Source organism: Macrotis lagotis, chromosome 2 (genome assembly GCF_037893015.1).
Source record: "Macrotis lagotis isolate mMagLag1 chromosome 2, bilby.v1.9.chrom.fasta, whole genome shotgun sequence".
Classification (NCBI taxonomy): Eukaryota; Metazoa; Chordata; class Mammalia; order Peramelemorphia; family Peramelidae; genus Macrotis; species Macrotis lagotis.
The window spans coordinates 334,029,440-334,049,445 of NC_133659.1; the positions used below are offsets into that span (position 1 = coordinate 334,029,440).

At 56.1% G+C, this 20,006-nt stretch overlaps 2 protein-coding genes across 3 annotated transcripts; one reads left to right on the plus strand and one right to left on the minus strand.

Moving 5' to 3' along the window:
• On the plus strand, positions 1-8,146 carry WBP2NL (WBP2 N-terminal like). 2 transcript variants are annotated; one of them, XM_074227061.1, is made up of 7 exons: positions 1-81; positions 4,808-4,916; positions 5,330-5,471; positions 5,581-5,673; positions 5,775-5,921; positions 7,038-7,409; positions 8,018-8,146. In XM_074227061.1, the coding sequence occupies exons 1-7, from the start codon at positions 23-25 to the stop codon at positions 8,041-8,043; spliced, it is 948 nt and encodes a 315-aa protein (XP_074083162.1). In that variant the 5' UTR covers positions 1-22; the 3' UTR covers positions 8,044-8,146. The 2 variants fall into 2 exon arrangements, with proteins under 2 accessions (XP_074083162.1, XP_074083163.1); XM_074227062.1 differs by lacking the exon at positions 1-81 and adding an exon at positions 909-4,518.
• Positions 8,147-14,563: 6,417 nt separating this feature from the next.
• Positions 14,564-19,246, minus strand: NAGA (alpha-N-acetylgalactosaminidase). Its single transcript, XM_074227063.1, has 9 exons — positions 19,139-19,246; positions 17,508-17,664; positions 17,038-17,209; positions 16,768-16,945; positions 16,419-16,513; positions 16,025-16,186; positions 15,720-15,917; positions 15,278-15,421; positions 14,564-15,092 (listed from the first exon to the last, which is right to left on the minus strand). The coding sequence occupies exons 2-9, from the start codon at positions 17,654-17,656 to the stop codon at positions 14,937-14,939; spliced, it is 1,254 nt and encodes a 417-aa protein (XP_074083164.1). The 5' UTR covers positions 17,657-17,664; positions 19,139-19,246; the 3' UTR covers positions 14,564-14,936.
• Positions 19,247-20,006: the final 760 nt, after the last annotated feature.

A 20,006-nucleotide genomic window follows, 5' to 3' on the forward strand; every position in this document is an offset into this window, starting at 1 on the left:
CCCCCCGCCCCGGAAGGAGAAGATGGCGGTGAACCAGAGCCACACGGAGGACCTGCGCGTCATCGTCCCGCCGGGCGAGAGGTGCGGGGCAGCCGCCGCCGAGCCCGCCCCGCCGGCGCGTCACGGGCAGGCCACGCCCCTTCCGCCCGCGGAGCGCCTGGGCAGCGCGGGCCCCCCGCCGGCCGGGAGGGGGAGGGTCGCGTTGGGGAGAGCTCGCGCGCGCCCCCCGCCGGCCGGGACGGCGAGGCGCCTTTGTCCGCGCAGGGGATCCCCGAGAGGCAGGAGCCGGGGCCGAGGCAGCGCCGCGGGGGGCCTGGACTGCGCCCCCCGCCTCTGGGTCCCCCGCGAGCCCCCCACCCCTTGTTGCCCCCCATTGTGCCCGAGCGCCCCCTCCCCTGACGGCAGCCCCGCCCTCCGGACCCGCGCCCCACCCGGGGCTGCCCCAGGGGGGCTGTGTTTGGGGAGCCCCCGGCCCCGCGGGTCCCCCGGAAGGCCAAGGCCGGCGGCCCCCGAGATGAGCCTCGGCTTCCTAAAGGTCTGCGACCCCCCAAGCCTGGCCTTGAAAAAGCCCCTCCGGTGCCCCCCGTGTCGGCCTCACAGCGGGCCGCAGCCCCCCGTTTCCTCCCCGCGCCCCGAGACACAGACACAGTGTCCAGCCTCGTGTTTGCGGGGTTCTGGACTCCAGACTGTCCCCCTCCCCGGGACGCGTGCACAGAAGCCCCGAAGCGGGGCCAGGCTGCCCTGGCTGCGGCCTCCACAGCCCCCGGCCCGGCCCGGCCACAGGGCCCTCAGAGCTGTCCTGGGTCCCGGACGTGCCGTCGGGGTCCGTCACAGCCCGCGTTGCCGTGTTGGCCTTGCCATGGTCAAGGGAGAACGGAGACTTTCCCTGGGGGGTGGGAGGGGGCTGGGCCCAGCAGGCGCTGTCCGCGGGGCCGACCCCCCCTTTTCTGGCCTCCCCAGAGCCCGGACGAGGCTGGGTCTCCCCCACTCAGAGGGGCGGCCTCCACCTCTCCTCACATCCCCAGCTCCCAGCTCAGGGCACTGCTTGTCCCAGGGGAGCTGCTCCTCTTCCTTCATGCTTTGGCCTTCATTCCTTCGTGGCCTCGCTAGGCCACAGGGTCCCAGGGCTGTGTGCCCTTTGGCCACCCCATGGCCAGCCCGAGTCATTTTGAACTTCCCAGAAGGATGGGGCAGCCTCGGTGGGACCATTTTCACTTGTCTACGTGGACAGTATTTGCACATTGGTTCCCCCCCGGGGGGCAGCCCTCTCTCCTGCTGGGAAATTCTTTTCAAGAAGGTGCCTCGGTGCCCGTCAGGGCGGGCATCCTTGGCCTGGTTTCTGTTTTGCTTTCATTCAAAGCCCTGCCATGGCAGTGGGATTAGCCTTACTCTGCCAGGGCTTAGGGAGAAGAACTGGACAGACTTAAAAAGGGAGACTAGGCCAGCAGCAAGACCTTAACAAGTACACTCAGACTCCAGCCTTGAGAATTCCCTCCCCTTGGGTGGGAGACACATCGGCTTCCAGAGCGAGCCCCACAGTGAGGGCGCTGACTTACCCACAGTCTTGTGGCAATGCGAACAAGGTGGCTGCGATACAATCCTGGGTCTCTAGGCTCCCCAAATCCAGTGTCCTTTCCACTGCATGTGGAATGTTCCTGCACTTGGCAGAGAGGGAATTAGTCCCTTGTGATGGACACCCCTGTTCTAGGCACCTTCTGGCACCATTGGCTAGTACTGAATGATACCTAGGGAGTAATGGCGTGCCCTCCAACCTGACCTAGAAGGAGCCATGAAAGGGTGGCTGTTATCATCCCGGCCCTGTGGGGAGGGACACAACACTCACTGGTCTGGGCAGGTCACCGACCTCACCTTCCTAGGTCCTCTTTCCCATCATAGGCAAATGCCTCAAAGAAGCCATCTACAGTGAGGGCCTGCACTTCCCCTCCTCCCCATCTTGTTCAAACCTTCCAAAGTTTGGTTTCCAGCCTCATCACTCAGCTGAAGCTTCCCTCTCCCTCATTCATGATGGACCTCCTCAGACAGTCTCCTCTCGGGCCTTGGCCTTCTTAACTTCTCTGCTTCCTTGTTCTCCAATGATGCTCCTTTCTCCTGGCTCTCCCGGAATCTGTCTGGCTGCTCCTTCCCAGTCTCATCCATGTCATGGCCCCCTCCCTCAGGGTATTCCACAGGCCATCGTCCTGTCTCCCTTTCCTTTTCTCTATACATCTTCTCCTCCCTCAGTTCCATGACTTAATATTTACCAGTGACTCAGTCCTGGTCCCTCCTTAGCTCCAGGCGCACCTTGCCAATGGCCTGAATGTCCCAGAGCTGGTCAGGAAGGATTTCTAGAAGCACGGTCTAAACTACTGCATTCTAGGCCACAAAACAGTCCTGCTCTCAAGAAGCTCACACTACCCAGTGGAAGAGTCCGCGGGCAGACAAGTGTGGAGGAACACGATGGAGATGGAGAAAATGATCCTCTCAGAGCGACCGTGGAGAACCAGGGAGGAGATTTCCCAGCCGGCGCCCAACAGCAAGCTCCCTCTCCCAGTCCAGATACCCAGTGGGCACTGCCCTCTTCCTGGCTGTCCTTCGTTCTGGGTTCAGATCCTGCCTCTGATGTCCCACCTGCATTCTTGCTCTGAATCCCCTTCTCACCTCCATCTCTGCCCAGTCAAAGGCTCCCTGATCCTCCAGGCCTAAGCCAGTGCCACGTTTCACAGTCAATGAGAGAGACCTTGGCGATCACCCAGACCACCATTCCTGACCCCCTGCGCTGCACCATGGTGCACCAGACAACTGGTTGTTGCACCTCCGCTTGGAGCCGCAGGCCAGTTTGGGACTCATCGATTGATCCGCAGAGCTGTCCAGACATCGGAACAAGCCTCCCTGTCTCTCCCAGGCCGGGCCCCTCCTCTTCTCCACCGGGCTCCCTCAGACCCTCAGTGACGCTGTCCCCTCCACCCTGGTCAGTCATTGAGTGACAGGAATCTCAGGTCTTTTCCTACCTCTCCTCTGGTGCTTCCGCAGCTGTTGGGTGCATTCCTGGCTCCCAGTATCCAGAGCAGTGCCTGGGCCCCTGAGGAAGAGGCACCATGACTTACCCAGAGTCACATAGCCATCATGGCTCAAGGGCAAGACCTGAACCCTGCTCTTCCTGAATCCAAAGCCAGCTAGCTCTTAATCTACTATTTCATACTACCCCTGAGCCCAAGGTGGCATGACACTAACAGACTTTTTTTTTTTAGTTTTTTTTGCAAGGCAAATGGGGTTAAGTGGCTTGCCCAAGGCCACACAGCTAGGTCATTATTAAGTGTCTGAGGTCAGATTTGAACCCAGGTACTCCTGACTCCAGAGCCTGTGCTCCATCCACTGCGCCACCTAGCCACCCCCAGACTCTCTTTTTAACCACAACATCTAGAATCCTGCCTGGAACCCAAGTTAAGCTCAACAAGTGCTAATCTCAAGAATCAACCGTCTTCTTCCCTTTCTGGAAAATCAATCTGTTTGGCCACTGTCAAGCCCATGGCAATGGCCCGCAGTCTTCCCTGGCTTCCACCGGAGAAGACCTCTTACTTCTGTAGTTCATTTGTTTCAGTTGTGTCCAACTCTTCTTGCCCCGATATGGGGTTTTCTTGGCAGATAACTGGAGTGGTTTGCCATGTTCTTCAACTCATTTTATAAATGAACAGACTGAAGCAAATAGGGCTAAGTGACTTGCCCAGGGTCCCACAGCTAGTGTCTGAGACTGGATTTGAACTCAGGTCCTCCTGACTCCAGGGATTCTGTGCTCTATCCACCACACCACCCAGCTAGAAAATGACAAAAGAAACACTGAAATGGCATTTCTGTATCCTGACTTGTGTCTGCATCTTCTGCATGGCAGATTTCCCTAAGGCAGTCTCTTCTGCTTCCTTCTTCCTCTCTAATCCTGGGCCCATCTCACTGTCCTCCCGATGTCCTCCCAACGTCCTCCCGACTCATTGAATGGCCCGGCCATCGAAGAATCTGGCTACCAGGCATTTTTTTTTATTTGGTTTTGGATTGTTGGTCCAGTCTGTTTTGAGGAATCATGACTTTCTGTTATGTTTTAAGGTGGAATGTCTTCAGCTGGGGCATCATCTTCCAACTAAAGGGGGCTTCAGTGTAGGACAGAGGGAAAGGTCCTTAATTTGGAGTGAGGGATCCTTGATGTGAGTTAAACCATTAGACCCAAAGCCGCCTCAGGCAGAGATGATCTTTTGCCCATCTTTATTTCTTGGTGATCACTTGTTGACTGATCTTGCCATCTTGGCATCTCTCTGCCCCTTTGGTGCCTGCAGAGATGGGGTCTGTAGTAGAGGACTTTGCAGACGCATGTGGGGTCCTTCTCCTGTCTTCATCAAGGACATTCTCAGAAAGGCAGACACAAGGCCTGAAGTGTCCTTTGGATCATCCATTTGGAACATCTTTTTATTGATGAAAGGTCTCATGAAGTGGTCTCAGGTCATGTTCAGGATGCATGAGATTGGACATGTGGTAGGAATGGGCACTAATGGCAGGGTGGCAGCCAGTGACTGTGGGCTCCTGTGGGTCCTGTGAGCCCAGACAAGACTGGGTCACTCTCCTCCTCGGGAGGAGACACAAGCTGCTCCTGGACTCTCAGTCCGGAATGAGCACCATTCACATACATGGGTCAATAAACGTTTGGGATATCCAAAGTGGTCAAGGAAAAGGGCAGTGAGCAAGGTCAAGGGAGGGCAGGGTGGCGATGCTTGGCTAGCCCAAGTGACCTTGCACTCTCCTGCTTCCTCCTCTTTCCCTACAGTGTTCTGCTAGACTATGAAAATGTGGATCTGACCTTCTCCAATGTGTCGGACACAACCAACCTCTTCAAGGGCTCCAGGAAGGGAAAGGTGTATCTCACCCAGCATCGGGTAACAGAATCCCCAGCCTGGGGCCTTTCCTCTAAGCCTCCCTTGGGTCTAGAGCAGCGGCCTTGGCTGGGAGCAGCCCCACACAGAGTGGGTAGGAAGGCCGTCCCTGGGGTCCCTCTGTCAGGAAAACTACAGCCCATAAGGCAGACGCTTCAAGGACTGGGGTCCCCATTTTCTAGATGGTGCCTTGGGTTCAAGTCTGGCTCTGACCCCTCCCAGCCCCTTGGCGAGGTATTGTAGTCTTGTGAGGCCTGGCCTTTGTGTCCACATGAAGCAGGGAGTGCCTTTAGCCTCCAAACCCAAGGGGGCAGTGGCTGTGGCCCAGTCCTCTGGCTGGCAGAGCCAGCTCTGCGCTCTTCTCCTCAGTAACCTGGGCACAGCTTCTTACCTGGTCTTCCCTCCCCCGCTGCCAGGTGATCTTCATTGTCTCAAAACTCCCCAAGGACTCCTTCAGGTCCTTCATGATGCCATTCAATCTAATGAAGGATTACTCGGTGAAGCAGCCCACCTTCGGCGCCAACTTCTTGAAGGGGACCATCTCCGCTGCATCGAATGGTGTGTAGTGCTCTTGGGACCCAAGCTCCCTCCCCCTCCCCTTTCCATCATAGCTCCCCCGTATGCCTAGCTTGCCGCCCCGTCGGCTTGGGGCTCTTTTTCCCATCAGGGGGCTGGGAAGGAAAGGCCGACTTCAAACTGATCTTCCGGAATGGAGGCGCCATTGAGTTTAGCCGCTTGATGATGCAGTGCGCATCCAATGGTGAGCGGCCCTGCCTGAAGCTCTGGAGGCACCCATTAAAGTGGGGGTTCATGGGGGCCAGGGCCTCTCTGTAAGCTGCCCTCGACACCCTTCCTTTTCAGCTGCTAAGGGTCTCCCGCCTCCAATGGTTGTTAGATTCAACCTCCCTCCAAAGACCAGTCTCTACGCAGCTGTGGGGTACCACAAGAGCCCGACTGGCCAAGCCCAGGTCATCTATATGTTGCCCAGCAATACACTATCCCCTTCAGGTGAGCTGCTGCCTGGCTGGGTCCAGGGCTTCTCTGGGCATCGCCAGGCATCAGGTGAGGGGGTCCCCTTCCCCATTTCAGCTCTGTGGGGCACTACACTGAACCCCCAGACCAACGTCTCTCCTGTCATTCCTATCTCTGTGGTTAATGTTCCTGTGCCGGTATGGATCAGTCACTCCCAGAAGGGGACTGGGGTTTGGAGACAGAGACTTGCTTCTGATGACCCCTGGCTGGGACAGGTTCATTTTGGGCCCCAGCTGAGGACTCCTTGGCCCTTTGGCACCTCAGATGCCACCTGGCAGAGACTGAACTCCTTCCTGTGACAGGAAGCCAGTGGTCTCCACAGACATTCCCCAAATCATTGCAATCACAATAGCATAGCTGGCAGGGTACAGGCCAAGCCATCTGGGGAGGAAGGAGAGGGTGGGAAGGAAAAATGGGAAGGCTGCATTGGGGTACTGCTTTCTACCTGTGTGTCCCATGGCAGGGACCCTATTCCCACCCCACTGGGCCTCCATCTCCTCATCCGGAGCAGGAGTCTGGACGATGGCCCTGAGAGTCCTCTCAGAGGCAGTCCCTTGAATGTTGTCCCAGGATGCTCGCGTCCCTTGGCACCTCCACCCCACGGCCCCTTGACCACCCGCCCTAGTGATGATTCTAAAGGGAGGGTTTCTGCCCCCTATGTCACTCCTGCCCGCCCAGCCTAGCCCCACTCTGCACTTCTGCCTAGATCTGGTCATCTTGGGAGTCCTTCTTTCCTCCAGAGCCTCCAAGTAGAACCCTGTTGCCCCTGGAGGAGAGTTCCTCTGACCCTTAGTTCCTTTTCTAAATATGTCCCAGGGAGGCTCGACCCTGCTGTTGGCTTTGGACCCTTGGTCCCCTGCCTGTTTCCTCACCTCCTCATCTCTCTTGTGGGTCTAGCCTCAGCTAGCCTCCCCAGCCTTTAGCCTCTTCTGGAGCCCCTTCCTCCCAGATTCTGGGGTTCTTCAGAGTCAGCAACTTGCCCCTGCCCTCAGTACTGGAGTATTGAGATTTGGATGACAGCCAGGGTCTCCCCCAAGCTAGGCCAGGGCGAGGTGCAGATGCAATGTGATGTTTCTCCTCTTTGTTGTCTAGGGTATCTGATGCCTAGGTCTTCAGCCCCTGGCTGTGTACTGCCGCCTCCTGGATATGGACCCCCACCTCCCGGATATGAACCCCGTCCCCCCGGATACCAGCCCCCTCTGCCCACCTTGCCGGCCCTTCCTCCTGGAAACCAATCCCCTCCGCCTGGATTTGTGCCCCCTCCGCCTGGATTTGTGCCCCCTCCGCCTGGATTTGTGCCCCCTCCGCCTGGATTTGTGCCCCCTCCCCATGGATTTGCGATCCCTCTCCCTGCATCGGAAACCCCTGCATTTCCCAATGCAGGGCCTCCTGCTGCCCAGCCCGTAAACACTGACCCTCCCAGCTCCCAGGCCCCTTCAGATCAATCCAAACCCAAGAGCCAAGGTAAGAGAAAGGTGTTTCAGAAACCATGACCAAACGGTTTTCTACTTGTCTGTGGCTTGTCTGTGGGATGGGGGGTGGAGCTTGTAAGCTCTGGGTCCAGTCTTCTGACCGTCTAGGTAAGGCAGCCAAGGGCACATTACCTAAGACCAGCCCGGTGCTGGGATTTGGCTATGTCTGGGTGGCCCAGGAGGGTGTGCCCTTCGGGGTTTCATCCCACTCCTTGCTCCCAGAACTGTGAGAGGATCCTGCAGAATGCCTCCCGTCCAGGCCGACCTTCTGTGATCCCATGGGTGGGGGGTGGGGGTCTTTGTGGACCACAAGCTCAGTGCACGTCAGCAGCTGAGATGCAGCAGCTGGAGAAGGTAATGAGATTTTGGGATCCAGGTTCCAGACATAGTGAGGGGAGTGTTGCCTTCCCCCCTGCCGTCCTCTGCCTTTGAAGCAATGTCATTCTCAGTTCTGGGCTCCAAAGCTTAAGATGACCATTGATAAGGTAGAGAATATCCAGAGAAGGGCAACCAGGAGGTGCTCGTGGCAGTAGGAGGGGTGTGTGTGTGTGTGTGTGTGTGTGTGTATGAAGAGCCATCTGATCCTGCCTTATTTTTCAGAGGGGGAACCTGAGACTCAGGGGTGAATGACTTGCCCAGGTCGTGAGGATCAAAGGCTGGACACGCATCTCCTGGTTCCAGGCCACCTCTCAATCCCATGTGGCTGGGGTTGGGTAGGAGCAGCAACAGGTTTGACCAGGGCAGGGGGGCTGTGGCAGTCCTTTTTGGGAAGCAAAGCCTGGGCTTCCAGCCCTGCCCCCGACCAGCTTTGGGGGACCCTGGGCAGTCTCCCAGAGGCTCTCTGAACCTCCCTTTGCTTCTCTGTTCTCTGATGCCAGACCAGGCATGGTTCCGGGAGTCCGAGGCCCAATGTGAGTCTTTGGGACCCCAGAGTAGAGGGCTTGATCCAAAGGGCAGTCTGGCTCCTTGTTTCCCTAGGGATTCTGGGAATTTTTAGATTGAGGAGAGGGGACCCCAGCAACACCGACCCAAGCATCAGGCTATCTGAGTCGAGGGAGAGATCTATTCTCTCCTTCTCTTCATTGCATCTGAATATACTGCCCCCCCAGCTCCTCCCCAGGAAGCCAATGCTTTTTAAAAGTATATTTAAAAAGAAAATAATAATTCAGGTATGCAATATGATTCTCCCCCTCAGTTCTGATTCCTCTTTCACATCATGATTCGTATGGATATGAGTGAAGCGCCACTGGGCGGGCACAGCCAAGATCATGCTCCCTGCCACGGGGCGGGAAGAGAGGCCGGTGGAAAAATGTCAGATTCGAGAGCTTGCAACATGAGAAATGTGGGAAACTACTTTTGCTTGTAATTTGCAAAAAGAAAATTAAAAAAAAAGAAAATCGAGCATAATCTTTAAAACCAAACCAACAGCAAACAGCAAAAAGTAGTGTATGCCACATTTCACACCCATAACCCCCCACCCTGACTCCAGGTGAGGAGGAGGGAGCCTGGGTCAAGCTCGGTGCTGGTGCATTAGGATCGGTTTCTCTTCCATTGGTTCCTCTTCTTCCATCGATGTTGACTGGGTCTTGTTGACCTGGCGCTGCCTGCTTCCTCTGGGTCTCCCCACAAGGACCAGTCTTTTCTTACAGAGCAATAGCAGCACATTTACTTGTCCCTGATCAATGGGCGATGACTTTCTCCAGGCTGTTGTGGATACTTCGATGTTTGTGGAGGCTTTGGTTTGTCTTTAGTCTCCTTGGGTCGTTGGCTCAGAATCTGGGAGCATAAGGACAGTTTAGCCTCTTCCCATGCTTTTTCCCAGAGGTTAAATGACTCACCCAAGGTCACCCAGCTAATAAATGTCTGAGGCCAGACTTGAACTCAGATCTGCCTGACTCTAGGCCTATCACTATCTGCAGCTGTCTTCTTGTAAACCTTAAACGACTATAAAAAATCCTAGCTATTATCATTAATTATTAAAAATCTCTCAGGGCAGCTAGGTAGTGCAGTGGATAGAGCACCAGCCCTGGAGTCAGGAGTCCCCGAGTTCGAATCTGGCCTCAGACACTTAATAATGACCTAGCTGTGTGGCCTTGGGCAAGCCACTCAACCTCATTTGCCTTGCAAAAATAAAAGATAAAATTTTTCTTAAAAAAATAAACTAACCTGTCTTAATTATTGTTGCCACTGTCCTTCCTGACAGAAAAATAACAGCATTCGGGCTGGCTGGAAGACTTCCCGAGCAGTCCTTCGTTTGGGAGGCAGGAGCTTCGCTTTGGGTGAGGGGACGGCCCCCCCAATGCAACAGGCATGAAACTGTCTTGTCTCCTCATCGGGCTGCCCACCCTACCTACCTCCCAAGCAGGGTGACTCTGGCCCATGTGGCCAGCTGGCGCCCCTCACTTGTAAAATGTCTGAACCCAAGTCCCCTCATTGGCTCTTATGGTGTGTTGGAGGGGGGCGGTAGTGAGCAGTTCATAAGCCACCAAAAACCTTTTTGGTCTGGATTGAGGGGCTTGCCCTTATTGAACAGAAGATGGACCGTCCCTTGGGGACAAGCCCAGTTTTCCCAGCAATGCATGGGCCCCACTATCTTGCAAAAACCTTAAGAGAGAGAGAGAGAGAGAGAGAGAGAGAGAGAGAGATAGCTCTCTGGACAGGGGAAGGGGAAACATATATTTGGAAATGAAGGTGATATAAAAATAAAAGATAACATTTTTCTTTAAAAAAACTAACCTGTCTTAATTATTGTTGCCACTGTCCTTCCTGACGGTCCCCAGGAGAGGACCCAGGTGGGGACAGGCTTCACTACATGCTTTCTTTCGTTTGCCTTAAAGGTTCCTGGGAGAGGCTGGAAGATGTTCTGCCTAAGATGGGCATCAGCAGACTTGAGTCCCAGCTCGCCCGAGGTACATGTTTCTAGCGTCCAGAATTGCGATGTAATTGGTACTTTTAAAATGCTAAATGACAAGAACAAACAGGTTCGCATAGAGAGGATCTGATTTTTGAAGGCCCAGTGTTCACTCACACATACACACACACACACACACACACACACACACACACACACACACAGCTCAGTTGGCATCACAAGATAAAGTCAGATTGATGTGGTAACAATATAGTGGTGGTGGTGATGATGGTGATGATAGCAACTAGCTTCTGTGCTAAGTGCTTCACAAATCCATCACATCCACTGGAAGGTAGGTGCTATTATTAACTGTGGTTAAATGACTTGCCCAGGGTCACACAGCGGATAAGTATCTTGGGGCTGGATGTGAACTCAGATCCTCCTAATTCTGGGCCTATTCCTATCTAGTGCACTATTTTCTCTCACTGATTAGGCTGAGCTGAAAATTGGTCCTTTTCCTAGGGGATTTAAATGGCTAAGCCCAGCCCCAGGCGGCAGGCAGGGTAGAGGCAGAGGCAGAAAGAATTCCTACCATCAAGGAAAACAACCTAGTTTTGTGTCTTGGAGATTTGAGCCTCCTCCCCACCTCACTCATTGCATCTATCAGCAGAAGGAGATCCCAGTTCTGAGAGAAGCATGGTCCAGGTGGACAGACACAGAATGGGAAGAGAGGGAGCAGCTTCCAAGAGTTCCAAGACCTCTGGCAGCAAAGCCCCAGGGAGAGCCCACTGGGGCAGTCAAGAATGGAACTTTCTTAGAACTCCATGGAAAGGACTTGGAAGGGCCGCCGTTGTGGCCCGGGGGTCTCTGTTGGCCACGGATGCTCCTATACCCAACCTCCATGTCACTGGAGTCTGAATCAGTGGGGAGTGTGGAGGGTGGGCTGGGGGGTGAACAAGTGTCTAGGGAGGAGGAAGGGAAGAGAAGCAAGGCTGGGACTTCCCTTAAGTAGGTCGGCTGAGTGGCTCCCCGTGGGCCCAGTTCTGGAGTTAAAAGGGTGAAGACCCCCAGGGCAGGGTCTCAGACTCACCCAACAAGCCACTTCCCATTGAAGTATTTGTAGTTAAATAAAATGGGCTTTTAAAAACATGGCTAGAATTGTGTTGTGATGGCAGATGCTTGGAGATGCTCTGGCAGAAATTGTTTTAAAAAATAATTTTGTTTTTATTGATTCCTTTTTAAATTAAAACTCACTTCCAAATAATTCCTCCCTCCCCCTCCCTTCCCAAAGTCTTTTGGCCCAACAAAGTGAATTAAAATAAAGCTATATTTGGCCATGGGACCACATCCCACACCTGCTCCAGGACTTCCCCACCCTCCTGAGATCACGGTCATTGCCACCAAGCAGAGTATCCCAATCATTGTATACAATGCTTCTCTTGGTTCTGCTCACTTCTCTCTGCATCTGTCCATACAGATCTTCCCCAGACGAGTCTTCTTTCTGGGCCCCTGACCCGGGGAGCCCTAGCCCGCCTGGGAGATGTGCCTCTGGAGTAGGACAGAAATCACAGGCGCTTTGGGACAAGGGATGGGTCTTCACAGCCCCCCGGTCCTTGGAGGAGGCCACCCTGATGACTTCTGTCCTGTCCAGAGGCCTCCCTGGCTCAGGAAGGCAATAGCTGAATTATTCATGCCATTTTCTTAGAGTACAATACTATTCCATTTCTTTAAAAAAAAAAAACCCACCACAATTTGCTTGGCCAGCCCTCAGCCAATTCTAGGCCGCCATCCTTACGATGCCCTTCCCTTCCTCCTCTTTGCCCTCCTTGGTGCCTACACCTAGACATGGCTTCTCTGAGCCAGACTGTCCCTGGATCCAAGTGTCTTCCAGAATGATTGACCAATAGTGGGTGGGCTTGACTCCCCACAGGGTCGATGTATACCATCACAGCATATTAGGTAAAATACAGGGGACTGAGAAAAGGCTTGAAAGAAAGAAGGGAGGGGTGGCTAGGTGGTGTAGTGGATAAAGCACTGGCCTTGGAGTCAGGAGTCCCTGGGTTCAAATCTGCCTCAGACACTTAATAATTACCTAGCTGTGTGGCCTTGGGCAAGCCCCTTAACCCCATTTGCCTTACAAAAAAACCTTAAAAAAAAAAGGAAGGGAAGAAACTGCTGACCAAGGGTCCCCTTCCTACCCATCCCATAGGCAACAAAAGGATTGGGGTCCTTTGGGAGTTGACTGTTTCCTCTTTTGTCACTGGGGACTTAGCCAGGTTTTCTGGGTCCAGCCAGACCAACCTTCCTCTGTTGGTCCTCACTGGATCAGAAATGAGGAAAGGATTGCCTTCCCAGTAAAGGAAATAGGGCTCAGACCAACAGGGCCCATGGAGAAAAAGCCAGATCTGGGAGCTGCAGGGAGGGGTCAGCTTCCCTGAAGCCAGGCAGGATGAAGGGCCCAGCCAGACTGGAGGCCTCGGGCTCCCTTCTTACGATCTGCCCGGGAGGGAGGCGTAGGCCAATTGCAGTGGTGGCCAAAGGGGAAGGGAACCTGAGGGGCTGGAGATGATGAGAAGGCTCAAGATCCTGGATCCCTGATCCTGGGGAAACTTGGGGTCCTAGACCAGAGTTGGGCAAGGCCAGGACCAACCCTGGCCATGGACTTACTGCTGTTCTCTTCAAAAGGAAGCCCACCTTCCTCATCACTTCCTGAGATGGAGAAGGGGAGTCAAGACAATTCCTATTTTGACCCAGAGATGGCTGCCCACCCTCCTGTCCTCTCCTTCCCAGAGAGTGCCCAGGGATGCCCTCCCAGGAGAACATGGAGCAAGTCAGCTGAGGGCCCCCAGGCCCAAGTGTGGCTATCACACTTGAGGAGAGGAGGCCCAGCGGTCTGCATTGGCCTGGACCCTCAGTAGGCCTAAATAAAAGTGAAGTGAGAGGGCCGGCCTGCCCTTTCCTCACCTGGGTTTTACAGATGGGACCTCCTTGAGGACACTAAGTGGTGCAGTGGACAGAGTGCTGTGGCCTGAAGTCAGGAAGACCTGAGTTCAAATCCAGCCTCAGTCTGTCTCACAGTATCTGTGTGACGCTGGGTAAGTCACTTAACCTGTTTGCCTTAATTTCCCTAACTGGTAAAATGAGAATAACCCTGCCATAGTTGGTATGAAGATCAAATAAGACAATAATTCGAGACTGCTTAGCACACACAAAGTCAGCACACAAGTGGCTAAGGACACCTTCCATACTATTGGCTTTGAGGGACCCTCATCCGACAGCAAAGGCCCGTGGAGGACCCCTGGCTGTACGGTCAGAGACCTGGGTCCAAAGCCACGGCTCCTTAGTGACCTTGGGTTGGTCACTGCCCATCTCTAGGCCAGGCCTTCCTCCTACCGCCGAGGGTGTACCCTGGCCGGAGAGGGGTCTCGGGTAGCCTGGCCATCCAAGGGATGGAGGAATCCATAGACAAACCAGCCCGAAGGAGAACTGAAACGGCTCCCCACCCCAGCTGGCCTGCGGGGGATATGTGAGTACACCCGAGGGCAGTGCCCTACCTAAGCAGCCCAGGAAGGCAGCCACCCCGCTTTGCACCAGGGCTGACCACCCCACCCACTTCCAGAGCCTGGTCTCCGTCATTGTTTCCAAATTGGGGAAATGGAAAGATCCACTTCTGGGGCCCTGGAGCAGGTGTTTCCAGGAAGAGCTGCATTAGAACCCGCAGCAGATTGGGTTTCCAAGGCCCATTTGCTCAGTGACATGTGGGTGGGGGAATATCCCTGTGCCAACGTGGCCATGCGGAGCCCTGCCAGCCCTGAATGCACCTCCCTAAGCCAGGACTCACCCAAAGCTGGTCCCGTGGGCAGGGTTGGATCTGGGGCAATCTTTACTAGGTGTGAGCCAGAAGGGAGTGAGGGCAGCTAGAAGCTCAGGCTGGGTGACCCTGGCCAAGTCAATGACTCTCTGGGCCTGTTTCCTTATTTGCAAAATGTGGATTAAAAATCCTTCTCCTATCTCTGCCCTTAGAGAGCTCTGTGAAGTGGGCTCTGCCTACAAGCCTACAAGCCTACGGCTGTCATGGTTGTCAGCAGACTATTGTTCTTGGCTGGGATTGCCCTGGGCTGGAGGAGCACCAGATCTGGAGCAGAAGGGCGGCTGTGCCAGCCGCTAGATGCCCTGCCCCACCCCTTCGGCTCCTCAAGCTCAGGCTGTGGGGTCTGTGGGCACAGGATGGGCAGACCTTTCCAGGGGGTAAGCTCCAGTGCCAGCCATGCCACCTGCCCACTTCACCCAGGGGTGACCTCTGCTCCAAATCAACACCCAGCAGGAATCCTGGGTCAGGATAACTTTATTAGGGTCTGGGGGCAGATCAGAGAGGGCCAGGGCAGAGCTGGAAGGGCTTTCTGATTGTCTCCCTTGCTCCCCTCCACCCAGAAGGGAGGCAGACACCCGTGACGTCCATCAATCTTCATAATCAGCAGAGTTGCTTATGAGAACCAGGCCTAGGGCCGGGCCCCAAGTCCGGGGAGTGGAGGCAGGGGGCCCAGTGTGGGCACTCCTGGGACACACCAAGAGTGTCAGGCTCTGCGGCTCCAGCTGGGCCGGGTCACCCTCCCCTTGGCCCTCTCCTGAGTCCTGATAGTTGAGGCTGAAAGTTGGAATCCGATGGTCTCACGACCAGGAGAACTTCTTTTTGGCCTGGGGGACCTGCAGGTTCACGATGGGGTACACATACCACATGACGACCCCGGACGGATTGATGACCACGGTGAACTGGGTGTCCGCCTTCAGACCGCTGATGATGTTTTCTGTGTAGACGTCCTCAGCCTAGAGGGAGGTGGGGTCAGGACCCACTGAAGGGTTGGTGGGACCTACCCCAGGGGTACTGGGGGGTCAACTCCAACCCTCCTCCTCTTCCTAAAAAAGAAATGGAGCCCCCACCCCCACCCCCACCCTCCAGGTGGTCCCCTGGGCTGCTCTCAGCTCCTGGGCAGAGTCCGGCCTTGACTCACCTCATACACCATGGTGTCCGTGAAGTTGAGAGCGCTGAACGAGGTCGTATAGCGGTAGGGCATGTCGGTCCTGCGACTGAAGAAGACAATGGCGCGGGCCTCCTTGGACAGCGGGCGGATAAACACCTCAATGTCGTCTTCGGTCTGAGGCAGAGAAGTCAGAAGCAGCTCAGTCCACCCCTTCTGCCGCCTGGCCTGCCCGGGGCCTGCCTCTGTCCCGGGGCCAGGGGGGAGCTCAGAGAGCCACTGAGGACATGTATCTTTTTTTGACTGAGTTGAAATCACCCTTCGGTTCTTGTTTTGCTCTCGAGGGTCAAGCTGAACAAAGCTAAGACCCCTCCCTTTGTGTGGGGGCCCAAGGGGCCACACACCCTGCCCTGCCCTGCCCTCTGTGACTATACCCAATGAGAGAGACCCACGCTCGCCTCCCACTGGCTCCTACCGTGACGACTCTGCGTCCCTGGATTCCCAAGGGATCCTGGTTAATCTTAATCATGAGTTTGTTCTGAAGAATGTCCTTGTTCTGGGGCGTCATGACGCGGAGGTCCGTGGACATGAAGAGAGGGGCTGCAAAGATGGTCCAGAGGGCCATCTGCGCCTTGGCCTGCTCAAAGCTCAGACCGTAGTTTCCTATGAGCAACTGGAGGGAAGGAGAGAGGACGGACTGGACCACTGAGTCGGAGGGGGATGTCCACGCAGCCTGCCAGCCCCTCCCCTGTACCACGTCCAGGCGGCCTCTCCCCCTACCATGTCTGGGTCATTCCAGTGGCCCGGGCCAGCCACAGACTGCAGCAAATCCTGGTTCTTTGTGTACCAGTCCACGATGCTGAGGACGCTCTGCCACGAGTCCTGGATGTCATCATAGTTCCTCCAGAGGTTGCAGATGTTCATCAGGAGGGTGTAGTTCACCTGGAAAGGAATAGCTGAGCGGGCTGGGTCAGCTCTCTCGGCCCCCAGGAACGGACCCGCTAGACCCTCCACCCCAGAGGGCCTCATTAGACCTCTGGGGCTATGACCTCGATCCTCATCTGTAGAACGGATTAGATCTCTACCACTCTTCCCACCCCCCCCCCATGCCCTCCCCAGGTTCCAAGGGCCTGCCTCTGTCCTACGGTCTCAGGTAGGTGGAAGGTGGGCTCACCTCAGGAGGGAGACCCCCGTCGTAGGCTGGCCAGCTGCAGGAGTAGGCGATGGGGCGGCCCGTGGCATTCAGGGCTGCTGACATAGCAGGGTAGCCTAAACAGGGACAAACATCCACCCGTCAAGCAAGGTCCGAGAATGGGGACAGGGAAAATCCAATGTGCTCAGTGATGCCCCCCCCCCACAGTGTGGGACCTTCTTAGCTGATTCCCAAAGGGAGGGAAACCCTCTCTGGTTCCCTCCTCAGACCTCCCCCTCCCAGTGACCCAGGGCAGCCAGGCTGGGATTCCCTCCCAGAAGCTTTCTCATGGGCCCTGTGCCTATGGCAGTGATGATGGACACCCACGGACCCTTAGCTCGGTCCTTGGCAAATGAGTAGCACCCATCCAGTTTCAGCATGTCCACTGTCCAGTTGGCAAAAGTCTCAGCGTCCAGTTCCACCTTGTCCAGGGTGGTGCCCGGGTAGCCCATGCAGGTCTTCTTGCCCATGTCTGCATAGATACCCAGCTTCAGGCTCCGGGCATGAACCTGGCAGGGAGGGAGTGAGGGTTGGGTGGGGGTGTGGGGTGGGGGCTTGCTTCCCATCCTGGGTCCCAGGGAGGCCCTGCCCCAGAGCTCACATAGTCTGCCAGGTACTTGATTCCATGAGGGAACCTCTCGGGATCGGCCACCAGGACGCCGTTCTTGTCTCGCTCAGTCATCCAACAGTCATCGATGTTGACGTAGTCATAGCCCAGGTCCCTCCAGCCGTCCTCCACCAGCCAGTCAGCCATGTCCATGAACAGCTGCTCGCTGCCACAGAGGATGGGGAGAAGGGACCCCACACTCAGACCTTCTGCTAGGGGTGGAGCCTCTCCCTCCACTCCCTGGAGTCCAAGCCTTGCCCCGGCCCAGATGGGCTGGGTATCCTTCCCCCACCCAATCGCACCCCTGCCCGTGCGTCCGAGCTGGTCTTGCCAGTCCCCTTCTCAGCTCCCCAAGCTGAAAAGACAAGAACAAGGCCTTTGAGCCAGTGCCACATCCCAAGCTTTCAGTTCATTTATTGACTGGTCAAAGTCTCCACTCGGCCCCAGACCCTGGCGGCACCCACCTGATACAGTTGTAAGGGTCCTCCTTACAGTTGATGTTACAGCGGTAGCGTTCCCAGGCCAGCCAGCCCATGGGGGGCGTCCGCATCAGCCCATTTTCCAGAGAGAACACCTGGGCCACCAGGGCCAGCAAGACCACCGTCAGCTTCATACTGAGAGCTGGAGGGAGAGGAGAGGAAGAGCTGGAGCTGGAGAAGGAGCCCCTGGGGCTGGCAGCATCTCCCTGCCTCCCACCCTCCAAAGGGCAAGGGTGGAGGGAAGGAAGGAGGGGCTCTGTGATCTGGTCTCCATTTGGAAATGCTCTAAGGACCTGGGACTCGCAAGAGCCCCAGGGCCCCAGGGTCCCAGGCCCGCCCAGTCCGCCTGACTGTAGATCAGGTGATTGCTGTCCACAGGAGAGAATTCAATGGCCACAAACCGCATAAGGGATGGACATTTAGAGGAAATCCCAGAGGCAAAATCAGCCCAGAACATGCCCCTCCCTTAGGCAGGGTTCTTGGGGAGAGGTTGGCAGGAAGGGCAATGCCAGCTTCTTGGGAAGATCACTCAGAATCAGTTCCTTCTCTGTGGTGCCTAACCTGGCTTTGTGTCACTTCCCCATATCCCATGATCCCCTACCTGGGCCTCGCTTTCCCACTTTTTGAACAAAAACCAACTCCCTTCCTCTGAAGGAGAAAGCATGGCCCTTAGGAGTGGAGATCTCGTCCAGCGAGAAGTCTTTTCGGTCACCCCACCAACCCTGCCCCCACCTGCAGGACCCCCGGTCCCAAGGGGATGGGCCCAGGGGCCAACATTAAACTAACAGTAGTATGGGGAAGAGCTCTGCAGACACCTCCCCTCCCCCTCCACAACCCTCCAGGAAAGGTCCAATGCTCCTCAGGATTTTTCTCCCAACAATCCGGGAGCTGGGTCATGTACCCATTTGATAGAGGAGAGCACTGAGGCTGCACCCTCACCCAGCCAGGAAGGAGAGGAGGACTGTCCCGGGGCTTCTCCCCAGGACACAGGAAAGGGAGCCTGGGGGTGGTCTCGCCCCCCCCTCGTTTCACAGGGGGAGGAAACTGGGACCCCGGGAGTGGGCATCCTCCCGGCAGCGGGAATCCGCAGCCCCCTGCCCCTGTCACTGGGGGGCTCCGACTCAGACCAGGCTAGCACTTCTTTTAAATCCCCTGGGAGGGGCGGCTAGGTGGCACAGTGGATAGAGCACCGGCCTTGGAGTCAGGAGGACCTGGGTTCAAATCCGGCCTCAGACACTTCATAATGACCCAGCTGTGTGGCCTTGGGCAAGTCACTTAACCCTGTTTGCCCCGCAAAAACTTAAAAAAAATAAAAATAAACCCCCTGGGGGATCCAAGGCTTAGGGCCCCCTAAGGGAGCTTCAGTGAGCCCACCCTCTCCTTCTGCACACGGGGAAACTGAGGCACGGGGAAAAGAAAGGATGAGCGCGCTGTCCGCGCAACTGGAACTCGGGGCCAAAGCGGGGATGGGGCGGGGGGTCCACGCAGTCCAGCGCCCGCCTTTCCTGCCAGGGAAACTGAGCCCAGGGTGCATCAGCTAATGCGATCGGGGCGGAGCCGGGGCCCCGGGTACCCGGAGTCCGCCGCCCCCCCCCCGTCCGGGGGGCTCCTCTTACCTGAACAGGTGAGGCCAAGGCTGCCTGGACCCGCAACTCCCGGGTCGGAGGCCGGGAAGCTCCAGGTATTTGCCCCAGACTCCCGTGACCCGCTGTCACCACCCACCAATCACGGGAGCCCGAGTCGGGGCGGGGCGGCGTGTCGTCATCGTGGGGAGAGCCGCCCCCGGCCCCGCCCGCGCCCGAGCACCCCCGGGCTAGCAGATGGGGGGCCGGACTCCGGGGTGGGGGCAGGGGCGGGGCCCGCTCTGCCCACCAGACAGCCTGCCACCCCGCCGCCCCCATCGGGCCAGGGCGCCTCCAGCCCGCTCCTGGCTGCTGTGAACGTGAGGGGTCTGTTCTTCCATTTGTTCTTTCGCTTTGGTGATTTCCTGTCTAGAGCACTTTCTTCTAATTATATATTTTCTGATTATTGCTTGCTTTCCAGTTCTATACAGAAGTTTCTACCAAGGGTTTTGTAAGATTCGGAATCTGACGCTGCCCCTGCCCCCACCCGAAGGAGACTTCTCTCCATTGGCCCCAGGCTGTGCTGTGCCTGGAGCCGAGGGAGCGTGCTGGGAGAGAAGTCAGGTCCCTAGGGAAGCAATAAAGCAGAAGAGAGAGCAGGATGCCCTAAGAACACCCCTTCTTTTTTAATTAAAGGTCTTTGTTCCAACTCCCCAGCTCTTTCTCCGGATACAGATGGCATTCTCCATCGCAGACAGCCCCAAATTGTCGCTGATTGTTGCCTGATGGAATGAGCCAGTCCGTCAGGGCTGATCATGGCCCCCAGGTTGCTGTTAGGGTGGACAGTGTTCTTCCGGTTCTGCTCATCTCGCTCAGCATCAGGTCATGCAATCGCATCCTTCCTGATTTCTTTTTTTATTTT

Coding starts and splice junctions, on each gene's coding strand:
- WBP2NL (XM_074227061.1), top strand. CDS start 23: ATGGCGGTGAACCAGAGCCACACGGAGGACCTGCGCGTCATCGTCCCG. Junction 5,674..5,774: donor GATGCAGTGCGCATCCAATG/GTGAGCGGCCCT, acceptor CTTCCTTTTCAG/CTGCTAAGGGTCTCCCGCCT. Junction 7,410..8,017: donor ATCCAAACCCAAGAGCCAAG/GTAAGAGAAAGG, acceptor CTTATTTTTCAG/AGGGGGAACCTGAGACTCAG.
- NAGA (XM_074227063.1), bottom strand. CDS start 17,656: ATGAAGCTGACGGTGGTCTTGCTGGCCCTGGTGGCCCAGGTGTTCTCT. Junction 17,210..17,507: donor GACCCTTACAACTGTATCAG/GTGGGTGCCGCC, acceptor CCTCTGTGGCAG/CGAGCAGCTGTTCATGGACA. Junction 15,093..15,277: donor CGGACACCATGGTGTATGAG/GTGAGTCAAGGC, acceptor ACCTCCCTCTAG/GCTGAGGACGTCTACACAGA.